The 18,969-nt window shown below is 40.4% G+C and overlaps 1 protein-coding gene across 15 annotated transcripts in view; it reads right to left on the reverse strand.

Annotated features, from left to right (window-relative positions):
* Nucleotides 1-17,965, reverse strand: part of MSH5 (MUTS-homolog 5) — a 37,862-nt gene extending 19,897 nt beyond the window's left edge. For 11 of the 15 annotated variants that reach the window (XR_016080335.1, XR_016080336.1, XR_016080338.1 and 8 more), the window contains exons 1-6: nt 17,835-17,965; nt 17,341-17,372; nt 15,994-16,088; nt 15,627-15,707; nt 15,484-15,553; nt 256-319 (exon numbers count right to left, since the gene is read on the reverse strand). Coding sequence is in view for 10 of the 15 variants with exons in the window: in XM_019196131.2 (XP_019051676.1) it covers nt 256-319; nt 15,484-15,553; nt 15,627-15,707; nt 15,994-16,088; nt 17,341-17,372; nt 17,835-17,870 (378 nt within the window). In the remaining 5 variants the exon portion in view is untranslated. The other 4 variants (XM_019196129.2, XM_088894596.1, XM_088894598.1 and 1 more) reach the window with 4 other exon arrangements.
* Between the last annotated feature and the right edge of the window lie 1,004 nt (nt 17,966-18,969).

Genomic DNA, 18,969 nt, shown 5'->3' on the forward strand with positions numbered 1-18,969 from the left:
AGGAAAATGTAGAGTCGTATCGTATCAATGGATTTTTGTATTTCATCCCTACCCTAGAAGCATCTATAACATAAATCTCATAATTATTGTATTTATAACAATAAATCTGTAATTCTAATCATAATAACAAGATCCACAAAAATAGATAATGAATAGACTTTTCATTCTTTTTAACAAGTTCTCAGCAATGTCTACCAAAAGAATAATAATTAATAATACATATGCAGCTCAATTATAATCAGGTCAAGCACTCACGTAGCAAATTCTTTCCTTGATGCTAAGCCCATCATCCATCCCTGTGACTTGAAGATATACCAATCTGCAATAGTTGAAAAAGGAAAGAGAGAAAGAGATGGAGGGGGGAGATGAAACCCTAGTTAACCAAAAGTATAGGACCCAACTATTTCTGAGAAAAGATTCAGATAACTAGTTTGTTGCATAGAAATACCAAGAGTTAGCAAGGAAGGAGGTTTCTAAATTAAGTATAGCAAATGATGATTCTTAAACTTCATGCCCTCTATGTGTGTTCGGGGGCAACACATAACATGCTAAATAACCAAACTGGACTTGGGGACCTGGAAGACTTAGCATACATTGTCAAGTCCCAGAAGATTGAAACAACCTTGCTTGAAATCTGACTAAAATGTAAGACAACCAAACCTTCCCTGGCTCCTTGTTAAGTTGGGTAAATTTGTTTTCAAGTATTCAACAATAAAAATTATCTAAAGGTATTTGTGTTCCTTCCTGAGAGAGACGAGAGAGAGAAGAGAAGAAAGAGGAGAAGAGAAGAGAGAGTCGACTGAGACTCAAAAACTCTAGGCTGGTCGTTCCCAGCTTCTTATTTATATTCACTTAATGTAATAAGAAGTGAAGTTACAAGAATGTCCCTGGCAGTTCCTAATAACAAACAACTAACAAGAAAAAAAAAAGAAGCTAGCTGTCAGCACCTAGATAGACTAGGCTGACAACATACTAACAGCATACGAACACAGAACCAAACAACATACTAACAGCATACTAACACAGAACCAATAAATAAGATTCACAACACTCCCCCTCAAGTTGGGTTGTATATGTCTATCATGCCCAACTTGTCACACAACTCATTGTGCCGCGAGTATGAAAGTCCTTTTGTGAGGACATCAGTAAGTTGTTCCTTGGAGTTGACATAAGGGATGCAAATTTCCTTTCTTTCCAATTTTTCCCTTATGAAGTGTTTGTCCACTTCAATGTGCTTGGTCCTCTCATGTAGGACAGGATTGTTGGCAATGTTAATGGCTGCTTTGTTGTCACAATAAAGAGACATAGGATTGTGAATAACAATTCCAAACTCCCCTAGAAGATTTTTAAGCCAAAGAACTTCAGCCACCCCATGTGCCATAGCCCTATACTCCGCTTCAGCACTTGACCTTGCTACCACACTTTGTTTCTTGCTTTTCCAGGTCACTAGGTTTCCTCCCACAAATGTACAATACCCACTTATACCCACTTGTGGACTTTCTATCATCCACCGCACCTGCCCAATCAGCATCTGTAAAGACTTCCACCTTTAGATGATTATGCTTATTGAATAGTAGACCTGTTCCTGGATACTTTTTTAAGTATCTAAGAACTCTCTCTGTTGCCTCCAAGTGAGGTTTCTTAGGAGAGTGCATGAATTGGCTCAGGACCCCAACTGAATAGGAAATGTCTGGACGAGTAATGGACAAATAAATCAACTTCCCCACTAACCTTTGGAATTGTTTTACATCTTTCAGAGGTTCACCATCACAGTTACCCAATTTATGATCAACATCCATAGGAGTATTTGCTGGCCTTGCACCTAACTTGCCTGTGTCTTGTAACAAATCAAGAGTGTACTTCCTTTGAGAAATGAAAATACCCTTTTTTGAGTGGGCAACTTCAAATTTAGACGCAAGGAATTGTTTCAATTGTTGTATTTCTGAACTCCAATTTCCTGTAATGATGATATCATCCACATACACTATCAAAACAACAACTGTTCCTGACATCTCTTCACAAAGAGTGTGTAATCAGACTGACATTGCTTGAACCCTACTTGCTGAACCGCCATATGAAACTTACTGAACCAAGCCCTAGGAGATTGTTTCAATCCATAGAGAGACTTTCTTAGCTTACACACCTTCTTTTCACTTCCCTTGGCACAGAATCCCAGGGGGTTGAACCATGTATACCTCCTCCTCTAGGTCACCATTTAAAAAGGCATTCTTAATGTCTAGTTGATGCAATTCCCAGTCAAGATTAGCAGCTAATGATAGAAGAACTCGAATTGAGTTCATCTTAGCTACTGGAGCAAATGTCTCATCGTAGTCAACTCCGTACACTTGAGTGTACCCCTTGGCTACCAATCTTGCTTTATATCTTTCAACTGTCCCATCTGCCTTGCGTTTAACTGTAAACACCCACTTACACCCCACTGGGTCTTTCCCCCTTGGAAGATCTACCAATTTCCAAGTTTGATTTTTATAGAGGGCATTAATCTCCTCCTTCATAGCATCTATCCATTCAGGGTATTTTAAGGCTTCTGCAACATTTTTGGGTACAAGGATGCAATCAACTGCAGATAGGAAGGCTCGGTATGAGGGGGAAATGTGATCATAGGAGACATACTAGGTGATGGGATGTTTGGTAGTGCATGACTTGACTCCCTTTCTTTGAGCAATAGGAATGTCAAGGTCATCCACAGTAGGAGCAGGGGTGTCAATAGGTGTAGCAGGGCTTAGATTTACCTCATGGGAGTCTGACGGTGTCAGATGCTCAGTGGTTGGTAGCTCCACATCAATGTCACATTGTTGATCTCTACGGCGTGTACGTTGGAAGACATGAAAGGGGGCCAGGTAAGAAATAGAAGGAAACGAGACTTGGCGGACCTAAACCTGCTTCTCCTCTTCCACACTACTCTCCCCCTGAGAGTAGGGAAGAACGGTTCAGACTCAAAGAAGGACACATCCATAGAGACACAGAATTTATGACTAACGGGATCAAAGCACCGATACCCCTTTTGAGAGGAGGGATACCCCTGAAAGATACAAGGAATGGACCGAGGGTCTAACTTACCCCGAGACAGAGACAAATCATGGACAAAGGCACGACTACCAAAGACTCTCATGGGAATGGAAAATAAAGGGGGCTGAGGGAACAACAACTGATGAGGGGCCATGTAGTTCAGCACTCTAAAGGGCATGCGATTGATGACATAAGTAGCTGCAAGTATAGCATCCATCCAAAACCTCTTTGAAACATTCATATGTAACATCATCCCTCGAGCTACCTCAAGAAGTTGTCTATTTTTTCTTTCGGCAACACCATTTTGTTGTGGTGTTCTTGCGCACGAGCTCCTATGAATAGATCCATGGGAGGCAAAGAACTCATTCAGCTCACTATGGAAATATTCCTTAGCATTATCTGATTGGAAGATCTGTATTTCGATATGGAACTGCGTAAACACCATCCTCTGGAAGTCTTTCACAATCTTTGGAACTTCATCTCTGCTACACATCAGGAATACCCATGTATATCGGGAGAAATCATCGATCAAAGTGATAAAATACTTATACCCGCCCTCAGAGGTTATAGTGGTAGGCCCCCATACATCAGAATACACAATATGAAAAGGAAATTTGGATCTTTTATTACTTGAATTGCTCAACTGACATGTTTGACACTGAAAATCTGACACTGAACATAACTTAAATAAAAACGGAAACAAAGACTTCACTATTTCAAAGGAAACATGACCTAATCAACTATGCCACAAAAAATTTGACTCTTATTTGACTGACTACATGACTCCGAGGACGACACCAAGAGACCAGCTTTGTTGTCGAGAATATAGAGACCATCCATTAGGCTTCCTCTACCAATCGTCCTCCCAGAAGTTAGATCCTGAAAAACACATGAACCAGGAAAAAATGTTACACTATAGTTTAAAGAGTTTGTGATACTACTGATTGAAAGCAAATTTATAGGAAGTTGGGAGACATGCAATACACTATTTAGGTTAAGGCCATGGGGAAGGGATATTAATCCTTGGCTTGCAATGGAGGAGAATGATCCATCTGCAAGCCTCACTTTATCCCTTCCTGACAAAAGACTATAAGTCTGAAACAAATTTGGCTTACCGGTCATGTGGTTAGAGGCCCTTGAGTCAATGATCCAAGGGGAATCAATGGTAGTAGTGACATGGAATGCAGAAGCTGCATTACCTGATGTAAATGCAAATGAAGTAGGAGTACCAGTGACTGAACTATCCATCTGTCGCAAAGCCCTACCATATGACTCTAAGTGATCTCTGAAGGAATTCATGATATCTTCCTTGCGGTCAGAATTAGTAAAGTGGTCCTGGGTAGTACTAGCAACCTGAGTATCTTGGGTTACCACATGTGCTGCATTATGTGCTGCATTCATCTTCTTCTGACCTTGCACTTTACCTTGTCCTTGGTTCTTCACTGCCCACTTGGGCTTCCTGTGAATTTCCCAACATGTGTCATGTGTATGTCGCGAGCGCCGACAGTGGGTACCAAACAACTTGTCTTTATCATCAGCCTTCTTGGAATCACTTTTCTTCCCCATATTGTTATTACTCATTGTAGCCAATGCTACCTGTTGCTCCCCCTCAGTTGTAACCATCACACTCCACTTACTTTCTTCAGATTGAACAAGGGCATATACCTCTTGAACCGATGGCAACTCTTTGCTTCCTAAGATCTGAACTCTCAAGGGTTCATAGGCAGGGTTCAATCCCAACAAGAAGGCAAACACACGCTGCTAAGAAACCAGCTTCCTGTAGGCCTTAGCATCATCGTCATGTTTCCACTCTATAGCCTGATAATGATCCAATTCTTTCCATACGGAAGTAAGGGCTGAATAATAGGCAGACAAACTACGATTTCCCTGTTTACAGGTTGAGGATTCAGTTTGCAACTAGTTAATCTTGGCATAATGCCTTTGCTCAGAATAGGTGGTTTTGGCCTATTCCCAAATCTCACTCGCGGTGTCTGCCCACATAAAGTTCTTCTTCACATCGGGTTCCATGGCTGCAAGGAGCCAAGACACCACCGTACTTTTTTCTTGGTCCCACCTATCATGTTCAGCTGTCTCACACTTGGGTTCTTTCACTCTGCCATTTATGTAACCAGCTTTTCCCCTTGCTATTACATAAAGTTTCACACTTTTAGCCCACTCCAGGTAGTTCAGGCCATTTAAAGGGGTAATTGGCATGGGAAATATCATGTTTTCACCCCCATACCAGCTATACTACGAGTTGGTGTAACTCCACATGATGTTGAATCATAGTTTGCCATTGGAAAAAAAAGGGTCACAAATATACCAGAGCAGATTCCACACAAACAGAATGCTAAACTCCCAAGAATTTTCACTTCCGGAAGGAGAAAGATGCTGCTGAAATCAGTTCAGCAATAGTTCGGCCATTAGAATAGCCCAGAAATTAGTCCAGCAACTAGTCTACTAACAGGCTACTGAAGAAGTCTACTAACAGCAAGAGTTCGGCCACAAGCAGTCATTAAAAAAAAGAAACTACTAACAGTTCGACCACAGTACATGAGAAAAAAAAAGCATACCCCTGTCCAGCGCCTGTACGAAGGTGTAAACCTCAAAACCAAGGCCTTCTCAGCCCTTCACAGCATAGACCATAGAGAAAAAAAGGGGACACATACCCCTGTCCACCACCTGTAATAAGGTGCAAACCCAGAAAAATATTTTTCACTGCATCGAACTAAGAGAAGAGAGTCATTCCAGCATCGCCCTCCTTCTGTTAGGGTTTCCTTGGTGTTACAACCAAGGAGGAACCCAAAAAACAACAGCTGCAGGAACTCTGAACAGTCTGATAGAATTCTTGGTTTTCCACGTCCAAGAGATCAAGAGAACAGAAAAAAAAAAAAAAAAAACTGAGACTCAGATGAGAAAAAACAATTTTCGAGCCCAGAATTATTGCTCTGATACCATGTGTTCCTTCCTGAGAGAGACGAGAGAGAGAGAAGAGAAGAGAGAGTCAATTGAGAGTCAAAAACTCTAGGCTGGTCGTTCCCAGCTTCTTATTTATATTCACTTAATGTAATAAGAACTGAAGTTACAAGAATGCCCCTGGCAGTTCCTAATAACAAACAACTAACAAGAAAAAAAAAGAAGCTAGCTGTCAGCACCTAGATAGACTAGGCTGACAACATACTAACACAGAACCAAACAACATACTAACAGCATACTAACACAACCAATTAATAAGATTCACAACAGTATTCAATGATATAAAAAGTCACAGGTCCACCCCAAAGTAAAGCTTGATGGATTAAATGATTGTTGTCCAAAATTTCAATCATGAATCACCAATTGAAATACAAGATAACTCTTGGAAGTCTCTAAAAGCAGAGGCCTTTATGCAAGGCCAAGTGACCAAATAAATTTAAAATTTATATGGCTCCAAAATTTTAAGAAAACTTGGACAGGCCAATCTGCATTAGCATCCAAAGGAAACCAAATAGATATTGTAGATAGAAAATAAGTAGAAAAATAAAATCATAAGGAATTTAGTAATAATCCTTGTTAGTGGTGTTAGTAAAGGGGTATTTCAGTCTTTGTACTTGTTGAGTGTGCTGATGTGTACTGTTATGTTAGTTCGAGTGCCTCTTACTTAAAGAAGGGCACTCAAGTCTTTTTCAATAAGTCAATAATATAATAATAGGTCTGGCCGAATCAAGGGATGCACTTTTTTCCCTAATTCGAACCAGCCTTTCTCTCTTTTCTCTCTTCTCTCTTTTCTTCTCTCCTCTCCTACTTCTTGCTGTCTACTTTACTCTACAGTCAACGAACAAGACAGAATTCTATGGCAGGTCAAACTTCAACATGGTATCAGAGCAAACATCCATTTAAGGTTTTTCTCAGAGCTCAGTCGAACCAACACCAGGAGAAACGGTCAGCTGACCCGATGCCTTCTACTCCCTCAGATGGTCCAGGCAAGGAGATGGTGAGTGTTCCTCGTGATGAGTATGAGAGGTTTGTTCAATCCAAGTCGCAGCAGAACACAGCTTCCTTTGCACACTCAGGTATGGCTTGTTTGGCATCCACACCCAACCCCTGGATTATTGACTCTGGAGCCTCCGATCACATGACGGGAACTCCAGGTGTGTTTTCATCTCTCACTCATTGCTCAACATCACAATCTGTTACCCTTGCTAATGGCTCCACGTCATCTATCTGTGGTGTTGGTAATGTTGACCTAGACCCTGTATCCCTATCCTCTGTTTTATATGTACCTAAGCTTCCATTTAATCTTATGTCTGTTAGTAAGCTGACCAAGTCACTTAAGTGCTCCATCACTTTTTACCCTTCTATGTGTGTTTTTCAGGATCTCAAGACGGGGATGAAGATTGGTGGAGGGCATGAAGCCGATGGACTGTATTATCTTGATGGTGGTGGACGAACGTCAACGGCTCTTCAGTCATCCATTTCTCCTCTCCAGTGGCACTGTAGATTTGGTCATCCTTCGCTGAAAGTGTTGCAGTCCTTAGTCCCTTCATTGAGTCAACTTTCTGTTTTAGATTGTGAGTCTTGTCAATTTGGGAAACACCATCGTGTTCCCTTTCGTTCTAGGGTCGATAACCGTGTGTCGAGTCTTTTTTCTTTAATTCATTCAGATGTTTGGGGTCCTTATAAAGTGATGTCATATAATGGATACCGATATTTTGTTATTTTTGTTGATGACTGTTCAAGAATGACGTGGCTCTATTTAATGAAAGAAAGAAGTGAATTATTTTCCATCTTCCAGAAATTTTATGCTGAGATCCGCAATCAATTTGGTGTTCACATCAAAATTTTCCGTTCTGATAATGGTCGTGAATACTTGTCTTCATCTTTTCGAGAATACTTGGACCAACATGGCATTATACACCAAACTTCATGTACCTATACTCCGCAACAAAATGGGGTTGCTGAGAGAAAGAACCGCCATCTTGTAGAAACGGCACGCTCCCTCATGCACCACATGAATGTTCCCAAAACTTTTTGGAGCGATGCAATGCTCACCTCTTGTTTCTTAATTAATCGGATGCCCACGTCTATCCTTGATGGTCGTTCTCCTTTTAGTGTCTTATTCCCCAACATGTCTCCGTTTCCGCTTTCTCCTCGGGTATTTGGGTGTGTCTGCTTCGTTCATAATCTGAGTCCCGGGACTGACAAGTTAGATGCACGTTCCATGAAGTGTATCTTCCTTGGTTATTCCCGAACTCAGAAAGGGTACAAGTGTTATCATCCTAGTTCTCGTCGTTCCTTGGTATGTGCTGATGTTACATTCTTTGAGTCTACTCCGTTCTTCGTGGGGTCCGGTGCTGCTGCTTCCCCCACATCACCACCTCCTCTTCCTCTTCCTGTGGCTGATCCACCTCCTTTGGTTCCAGTCATGCCTACGTCCTTGCCTCCGGTGCCACCATTGGTTGACCGTCCACCCATCCGTCACGTGTATACACATCGCCCACGTGTACCGGCTGCAGCTCCTCCAGCTTCATCACCGTCGACAGATCCAGCTCCAGCTTCGACACCAGCCTCCGACCTAGATCTTCCTATTGCCTTACGGAAAGGTAAGCGTACTTGCACCCTTCACCCTATTTCCAATTTTGTTTCACTTACCCACCTCTCCGCTTCCCATCGCCAGTTCATATCTTTGTTATCCTCCGTGGTTGTTCCTAAGGATGTCCAGGAAGCCCTTACCTCTCCAGAGTGGTGCCGTGCTATGGAAGAAGAGAGGAGTTGCAGACTGAGCTGCAACCTAGCTCTGTCTTGCAGACTGAGCTCAGAGCTCAGAGCTCTGATACCAGCAAGAGAGGGTAAGGGGAGAGGGTCAAGAGAGGAGTTGCAGAGTCGGCTGTCGAACAAACATCTTAGGTTTTTCTCAGTTCTCAGTCGAACGAACTTCCACCATCAAAGATCCATTTAAGGTTTTCTTTGTTCCAGTCATCCGATCAAGTGCAAGGTCAAAAGTTGTTAGGGTTTCAAGCCACTCGCCATCCAAATTTTTCGCAGTTCTAAGGGGAGCGCAAGTCTCTGTTAGATCCGCTATTGAAGCAACCAAGAGATCTTGGATAGGTAAATCTCTGTTAGTTCCGCCATCAATTTTTTCGCAGTTCTAAGGGGAGCGCAAGTCTCTGTTAGTTCTGCCATTGAAGCAACCAAGAGATTTTGGATAGGTAAATCTCTGTTAGTTCCGCCATCAGTTTTTTCGCAGTTCTTTAAAGCTTTGCTAGTCTTGACATTGAAGCATGTTAGTTCCGCCATTGAAGCAAGACATGTGAACTCATATGCTTTCACTAGTGAAGCTTAAAAAAAGCTAAGACAAAGGCTATATCATTGTCTTATATGCTCTAGAAAAATAAGACATGTGAAATGTGTCTGCAACAGGGAAATCAGAGCCTTGAGGAGTACTATGCCAATGTGAGGAATATCCGTAATGAGTTAAATGTCTATCATCCTCTCACTTCAGATGTCAAAGTTCAACAGCAACAGCGAGAGCAGCTTGATGTAACACGGTTTCTGGTGGGGCTGAAGTCTGAGTATGAACCAGTACGAGCCCAGATACTAGGGGGATCTGCTCTTCCATCTTTAGAGGAGGTGTTTGCTCGTCTTCGGAGGGCTTCCATTGGATCTATGGACTCTAATGTCTCCGATAAATCAGCATTTGCAGTGTCAAGAGGCCGAGGTGGCAGAAGTGGGACTCGAGGAACCCAGCCTGGCAGGAGTGGTAGTGGTGGATCTACACATATCCGTGGTGGTGGTCGTACTGGAGGCAGAGATTCAGGGGGAGCTCGTGGTAGAGGACGTGGCTCGGGTCCACGGAAGTGTACTCACTGTGGTTTGGATGGACATACCATTAACTACTGCTATGACTTACATGGTCCTCCCTCGACGTGGGCCAACCATGCCATGACTAGTGACACCAGTTTCAGCCCTACACAGGAGAAACGGTCAGCTGACCCGATGCCTTCTACTCCCTCAGATGGTCCAGGCAAGGAGATGGTGAGTGTTCCTCGTGATGAGTATGAGAGGTTTGTTCAATCCAAGTCGCAGCAGAACACAGCTTCCTTTGCACACTCAGGTATGGCTTGTTTGGCATCCACACCCAACCCCTGGATTATTGACTCTGGAGCCTCCGATCACATGACGGGAACTCCAGGTGTGTTTTCATCTCTCACTCATTGCTCAACATCACAATCTGTTACCCTTGCTAATGGCTCCACGTCATCTATCTGTGGTGTTGGTAATGTTGACCTAGACCCTGTATCCCTATCCTCTGTTTTATATGTACCTAAGCTTCCATTTAATCTTATGTCTGTTAGTAAGCTGACCAAGTCACTTAAGTGCTCCATCACTTTTTACCCTTCTATGTGTGTTTTTCAGGATCTCAAGACGGGGATGAAGATTGGTGGAGGGCATGAAGCCGGTGGACTGTATTATCTTGATGGTGGTGGACGAACGTCAACGGCTCTTCAGTCATCCATTTCTCCTCTCCAGTGGCACTGTAGATTTGGTCATCCTTCGCTGAAAGTGTTGCAGTCCTTAGTCCCTTCATTGAGTCAACTTTCTGTTTTAGATTGTGAGTCTTGTCAATTTGGGAAACACCATCGTGTTCCCTTTCGTTCTAGGGTCGATAACCGTGTGTCGAGTCTTTTTTCTTTAATTCATTCAGATGTTTGGGGTCCTTATAAAGTGATGTCATATAATGGATACCGATATTTTGTTATTTTTGTTGATGACTGTTCAAGAATGACGTGGCTCTATTTAATGAAAGAAAGAAGTGAATTATTTTCCATCTTCCAGAAATTTTATGCTGAGATCCGCAATCAATTTGGTGTTCACATCAAAATTTTCCGTTCTGATAATGGTCGTGAATACTTGTCTTCATCTTTTCGAGAATACTTGGACCAACATGGCATTATACACCAAACTTCATGTACCTATACTCCGCAACAAAATGGGGTTGCTGAGAGAAAGAACCGCCATCTTGTAGAAACGGCACGCTCCCTCATGCACCACATGAATGTTCCCAAAACTTTTTGGAGCGATGCAATGCTCACCTCTTGTTTCTTAATTAATCGGATGCCCACGTCTATCCTTGATGGTCGTTCTCCTTTTAGTGTCTTATTCCCCAACATGTCTCCGTTTCCGCTTTCTCCTCGGGTATTTGGGTGTGTCTGCTTCGTTCATAATCTGAGTCCCGGGACTGACAAGTTAGATGCACGTTCCATGAAGTGTATCTTCCTTGGTTATTCCCGAACTCAGAAAGGGTACAAGTGTTATCATCCTAGTTCTCGTCGTTCCTTGGTATGTGCTGATGTTACATTCTTTGAGTCTACTCCGTTCTTCGTGGGGTCCGGTGCTGCTGCTTCCCCCACATCACCACCTCCTCTTCCTCTTCCTGTGGCTGATCCACCTCCTTTGGTTCCAGTCATGCCTACGTCCTTGCCTCCGGTGCCACCATTGGTTGACCGTCCACCCATCCGTCACGTGTATACACATCGCCCACGTGTACCGGCTGCAGCTCCTCCAGCTTCATCACCGTCGACAGATCCAGCTCCAGCTTCGACACCAGCCTCCGACCTAGATCTTCCTATTGCCTTACGGAAAGGTAAGCGTACTTGCACCCTTCACCCTATTTCCAATTTTGTTTCACTTACCCACCTCTCCGCTTCCCATCGCCAGTTCATATCTTTGTTATCCTCCGTGGTTGTTCCTAAGGATGTCCAGGAAGCCCTTACCTCTCCAGAGTGGTGCCGTGCTATGGAAGAAGAGCTCTCTGCTTTGCATCATAATCACACTTGGGATCTCACCGCTCTTCCTCCTGGGAAGCAGGCTGTCGGTTGTAAGTGGGTGTATAGTGTTAAGTACTTGCCAGATGGTCGTGTTGAGCGCCTGAAGGCGCGGCTGGTTGCCAAAGGGTACTCCCAAACCTATGGCATTGACTACACGGAGACGTTCTCCCCGGTTGCTAAGATAGGGTCAGTTCGTGTCGTCATCTCTCTTGCAGCTATGTCTGGTTGGCCTCTCCATCAGCTCGATATCAAAAATGCCTTTTTGCATGGGGATTTGCTCGAGGAGGTCTACATGGAGCAACCACCTGGGTTTGTTGCTCAGGGGGAGGATGGTAAGGTATGTAGACTTAAGAAGGCTATTTATGGACTTAAACAGTCCCCTCGAGCATGGTTTGGTAGGTTCAGTGAGGTGGTCAAGAAGTTTGGTCTGAAACAGTGCCAAGTTGATCACTCTGTCTTCAGTCTTGACTCTTCGGCAGGTAAAATAATATTGGTGGTGTATGTGGATGATATCGTTGTGACTGGGAATGATAAAATGGGCATTGACAGATTGAAGGCATTCCTACAGGAACACTTTCAGACAAAGGACCTTGGCAAGTTGAAATACTTTTTGGGCATAGAGGTAGCAAGATCTAAGCATGGCATTAATTTGTGCCAGAGGAAATATGTGCTTGATTTACTGGAAGAAACAGGATTGTTGGGTACTAAACCGGCTGAGACACCTATGGAAACAAATACGAGGCTGAGCAGTGATATAGGTGAAGTGTTTGAAGAGCCTGGCAGATACCGACGACTTGTAGGCAAACTAAACTATCTAACCATTACTCGGCCAGATATTTCATTTGCGGTTAGTGTGGTGAGTCAGTTCATGCAGAAACCTTTGGTCCCACATTGGAATGCAGTGCTAAGGATTGTGAGGTATCTGAAAGGAGCTCCTGGTCGTGGTTTGCTGTACAGAAGTGGTGGAAAACTGGTAGTAGAAGGATACACCGATGCTGATTGGGCAGGTTCTATGTCTGATAGACGATCTACCACAGGCTATTGCACCTTTCTGGGGGGTAACCTGGTAACATGGAAAAGTAAGAAGCAAACAGTTGTGGCAAGAAGCAGTGCAGAAGCGGAATATAGGGCCATGGCACATACTGCTTGTGAACTAGTGTGGCTGAGGAACCTTCTACAGGAGATAGGATATGACATCAGTACTCCAATGAAGCTCTACTGTGACAATCAGGCAGCGGTTCATATCTCTTCCAATCCAGTGTTTCATGAAAGAACCAAGCACATCGAAGTTGACTGTCATTTTGTGAGAGAGAAGGTGCTGAATGGGGTGATAGAAACTGCATATGTTAGTACGGGAAACCAGTGGGCAGACTTGTTTACAAAAGGCTTGAGTCGGGGGAGAGTGGACTACATATGTAACAAGCTGGGATTATATGATATATACTCACCAGCTTGAGGGGGAGTGTTAGTGGTGTTAGTAAAGGGGTATTTCAGTCTTTGTACTTGTTGAGTGTGCTGATGTGTACTGTTATGTTAGTTCGAGTGCCTCTTACTTAAAGAAGGGCACTCAAGTCTTTTTCAATAAGTCAATAATATAATAATAGGTCTGGCCGAATCAAGGGATGCACTTTTTTCCCTAATTCGAACCAGCCTTTCTCTCTTTTCTCTCTTCTCTCTTTTCTTCTCTCCTCTCCTACTTCTTGCTGTCTACTTTACTCTACAGTCAACGAACAAGACAGAATTCTATGGCAGGTCAAACTTCAACAATCCTTAAGTTTACTGAAAGAGAAAACTAAGTTTTGCAAACTTGTTTACCTGCTCATTTAAAATTAATAATATATATTTTTTAATTGGATCATCTTTACTTGTGAAAATTATATTTCAAGATAGGACATCCATGTAATTTAGCTTATTTAATTTTAAATTCAGTTCTAATATAAATAATTATGCAGGCTTATCCACCAAGCCATTCAGGAAGTATTAGAAAAGCAAGCAACAAATGGACTCTGCTCATGAATAAATGACCCGTCAATTTCAAATACATGGTAGCATTGTTATAATAAATTAATTAACAAAGTCTTATCCCAACCATTCAGGGTTGGCTACATAAATCCCACCATTTCCACTCTAACTTGGAAGTACATTTTTTCCAAGGCAAGTTACTAAATTTCTTTTCACTACCTTTGTCTATACTTCTACTTCTTAATTGGCAACAAATAATTTCTCCTCCCTCATGGTGGAATCTGGTCTTTCTTGTACATGACACCATGACTAAACCATTTTAGTTGACTCTTCTTCGCCATGTTACCTATTGGAACTACCTCTGCATCCATTTCTAGCTTATATAAATTTCGTTGGTTGCAAGAGATTTTATGAACAAGAACACTTCTATCACTCATTTATTTATATCATTGCCATATATAGTTTGAATATGCTGAAATACACATAAAAACATGCATATACTGACAGATCATACAATTACAACATCCACAATCTTGCAGAGGTTATTTTAGGCTATCAGGGCATGACTCCAATGTGAGTGTCAATATTTTGTCACAGGAATTGCTGCATGAGTCCCAGGGTAGTTACCTTATTTTTTTGGTTCACTTGGTTCAAGTTCAAGCTCGAAGGTTCATGATTTCACAACCCTAAGAAAACCAGATTCACCAGTGGTAGGATTATATTTAGTTTTTTTTTTCTCTTTGTTCTTCAATTTGCAGTCCATAGAATTATTTTTTATGGGTGTTTTACAAAATATAATTTTTTTTTGGTATTTATAGGTATGGTGCATGTGTATTCATTGTACAGGATTTGCACATAAGAACAGGAATTTATATATAATAGAAAAACTTCTTTAAATCTGAGACAAATGCACAATGCAATGTAAAGGGAAGATCTTTTAGTTCCCACTTTTAGTTTCTCTTTTCAGAATTAAATTTCTTCCATTATACTTCTTTCCATTATACTTCTTTACCCAAATTTTATGTTTTCTTCTATCATCCAAATTAATGCTAACTGAGTTGTGAATTGATACCATTTGCAATTTGGAAATGTTACAATCCACCCCTCCCAAGATCTCAGACAGCTGCCACCAAATTGGTTAGTGGTCCTTAATGATGCAAGCAATTTAGATAACTATAGTCCCACATATAAGCACGTTTTAGCATAAGATCCAATGTATCAACTGTCCAGCATTAAGCTATTAAGAGAAGCATTATTTATAGAAGGCAATGGAATATTAGAAAATGGTATTTCAGAAACATTTTTGAATACGTGAAATTATTAATTATTAAAAACAAGTTTGGATTTCATAAGTTAAACGATACAACACTGCAAAGAAGATGCATGAACTCTTTTATAAAGCCTCTGCAAACAAAACCAAGACCAAGTATTACTATTATAGTAATAACAAGAAGGTTACTTGGGTGAAGCAACTTCTTTCTAACCCACTCTATGGATGTTCTCCTGTTATTGCTGCCTGAGATATAATATGTAAGATCAACTGAAGTCTATTTCTATGAAGGATGTCCACATAAAATCCTATCAAGAGAGCTCCAGGTGATTGTAATGTCATAAATGTATCAAGTATAGAGCTTGACAAAGAAGAATATAAAAAGCATCATCTGAGTATGGTACTCATGTTTTGTACCTGTGCCATGCTTGTTCATAGCTGAATATGGAGCTTTTCATGAGCTTCACCACAGGACCTTGAATTCCTTCTATGTCATTTCTCAAAGTCAGCAACAGACAAGTTGAATTTGGTCATATTCAATCAAGTTTTTAGTAATATACCACTTCTTTGTAAAGCAGCAAGGAAGGATTCTTCAGCTTTAGTGCTTGTATAAATGATCGAGGGTTTGGCTTGATATTTTACTGAACAATATAAAATAAACTAATGAACATGAAAGACACATATGGTTCTAGAAAGAATCCACTGACATGAAAAAAATCAAATCTAACTGAAGGCTTTCCTTGAGTTAAAAATCAAGACTTCCTAATTATCAAGAATAGATGTTACAGGATAATTGAATTTTAGGGGTTGGTTGATCAGAAAGAGAAAGAGGGAGGGAGGCAGGAGAGGGAACCATGACATAAAATAGATGATTTAAGGGGTTGGATCCACTTGGATAATCTAGCAACCAAGAAGCGAAGCACCTACCAATGTCAATTAAGGGAAAATCTGCACTGCCATCCTCCCACAGTTCCAGGACGTACAGTTGTTGGATACTAGAATCATAGTAAGAAACTCCAATTCTGGCAGTAAGAAGTTGCAAATTCATTAGTGCCAAAAAAAGCACCTGCTGGAATTCAACCAATATAGTTACCAACATCTGAGCCAAATTCATCTTAACCTTTCATCACTATATTGCTAAGGCCAGCAATTTGGTTCATATTGGTTAGATTTTTTTTCTTTTTGAACTAGGTTTTCAGTAATGAATTTGGATCAATCATTGCCGATAGTGAAGGCATCTCATTGTATCTTTTTGTCATATATAAAATACAGAATCTGTAGGTAGCCTTAAATCCTTATATGTTATTCACTGCCCCAAATCTTTGTCTACTGATTATGTTTGTTTCCAATTTTCTATTCCTACTCCATTGTCAAGACAAACCTTTTGTGATGGTTACTATTGTGATTATTTATTCTTTTCTTAGTTCTGAGCCTGACTAATTTATTTTCTTTTTACTTAGCTTTGAAAGAAAGGAGTAAGAAATCTATTTACAATTGAGAATAAATATCATTTCACTAGGGTAATGACTTTCTTCATCTCACACTCCTTGGTAATACCATTCTCTGTTCTAAGTAATTGGTGGAAAGACGCCTTCATAATCACAATTCATGTAACTCCTCAAAAACAACCATATATGAAAGAATCAGAAATAGGTTCGGCAGCCATATTCGATCAAACCAAACCTGCAGATTTTATTAAAACGATTCTGATATCCTCCATACGATAAGGTGCCATCCCATGAATATACACCAAATACTAGATCATTTGGAGTCATTATATCATTCAGATTCCTTGCACAGTTGGAAGGAATATGAGCTATGGACCACAGGAAAAGCATTGCTAAATCAAGTCGTATCAACCCCAAGGTCTGGATTAGATGCCGTGTAAGGGAGATTTCTCCAAACCACTTTACAGCAATTCATTTCTCAAACAAACTTCAAGTTTCCAAGAATGAGTTCAATTTTTACATAGGTCTCCATCTATACATAGGAAATCAATATGCAGAATCAATCGAGTTCTACAATATTAAGAATCCATTTTCAAGTATGCTCCTTTTAGGTTAATGATATCGGATGGATCTTAGTGAAAATCTTAATATATCAGAGACAACTTACAAGGCTTACTCACAAAAGAAGAAAAGCTTGTTTTCCCGTTATCAGAACCCTCATTACAATTAAGCGGAGGAGAAAACAAAAGAAGACTTATGTAGAGCGCTGATTTCCCTATAACACCTCTGTATCGTGATTAGTTGTGATAAATTAATAGTTACTAACCGTTGGCCTTGCATGATGCATGCCATGTAAACCTGCAATGTAAATCAACGAACAAATAAATGAATTAACCAATAGAATGAGCAAAAGCTTATTTATACATGGATAAATAAATGCATTTAGATCATGTAGGAATATGAATATGTTCTTCTTTATCTGTGAACGCATGTATAATTTATCCTGTTTAATCGGAATTAGAGAAGATACAAACCAGATAGACATAGTTTCTGCATTGTGATCCTTAATTTCAATCACATTGGACTTCTTTCAGAGAAGCAGGGAATAGAATATTAAAAAAAAAAAAAGCACTAGTAAGAAAAACGACCAAACTTGCAGTAAGCACTTAGAATTAAGAATATGTTCGTCTTTATCGGCGAAGGTGATCGAATTTCGGATGAGCTTTCCACTATTCGAACGAAATAGCTTTGTATCGTAAGTATAATCAGATAAGGAAGCCAAGTCCTATACAGAGATCAGAACTAAGGTAAGAAACTCACCTCCGGCTCGACTTCTGTTTCGTCCACTTCCTCCATAATGTTTGAATCGCGCGCAAAGGCTACAGCTGAGAGCTGACCAAGTGACCAGCTTTCAAGGCGACGGGAGTGTGTATAGAGCGCACCCTGTACTATGTGTAAATGTGCACGTCAAAACAATTTTGATGATCATGTTTCTCAATTTTTTATATTTTTAAATCTATAAAAAATATTTTTTATTTGTTTAATGATGGATATAGAGATATGCTTAAATGTTTTCTATAAATTTTTTTTTTGTATTTTTTATACTTATTGGAAATTAATATGATAATACTCTAAATATAAAATTTAATAACAGGGAATTAAATGGAAAAATATAATAGTGTAAATTATATTTTGTGCCCTCATAATTAGAAAGGGATAAATGTTAGTGGGAATTAATACCTTAAATATAAGGCATAATCAGAAAAATTGAATGAGGAGAAAAGTGATTGTTCAAATTGCACTTATGTCCTTATAATTAGAGAAGAGGCAAAGGGAAATTTCCGAATTAATACTTGTACTTTGGGTCTAGTGCCATGTTGGTTGCCAAACTTTAAAATGCGACAATTTAGTATCCAAATTTTTCAAAACGTGCCAATCTAGTACCTACCATTAACTAGTCGTTAATCAACCATTAAGTGGCATTTGAAAAAACACAAATGCCCTTCAAGTATCACCTAATTTTCTTTATCAATCATCTAAATGTTGACAAAAAATAAACGATATGACTCCAACTTTCCTGAATAAAAGAGAAAATGATTTGGGACACTTCATTTTTTGTCAACATTTGAATGATTAATAAAGAAAATTAGATGATACTCAAAAGTTATTTGTGTCTTTTCAAGTGCCAGCTGATTAACGGATAATTAAGTATTGGATTGACACACTTTAAAAGTTTGAATACTAAATTATTGCATTTTAAAGTTCAAGGACCAATATTAATTGAGAATTTTTCCAACAAAATGGGGTATTTTAATTAGATAGAAGTTGCACACTTTTATTATTAGTATGGCTTCGCTAGTGCCGCCACTTAGGCCTGGTCAATGCAAGGCCCAACTGACACAACTGAAGTATAATTGGGTAGGGTGTCTTGGACCTAAAGCTTAGTCACAAGTTG

Source organism: Nelumbo nucifera, chromosome 1 (genome assembly GCF_055504915.1).
Source record: "Nelumbo nucifera cultivar China Antique chromosome 1, China Antique-T2T, whole genome shotgun sequence".
Taxonomy (NCBI): domain Eukaryota; kingdom Viridiplantae; phylum Streptophyta; class Magnoliopsida; order Proteales; family Nelumbonaceae; genus Nelumbo; species Nelumbo nucifera.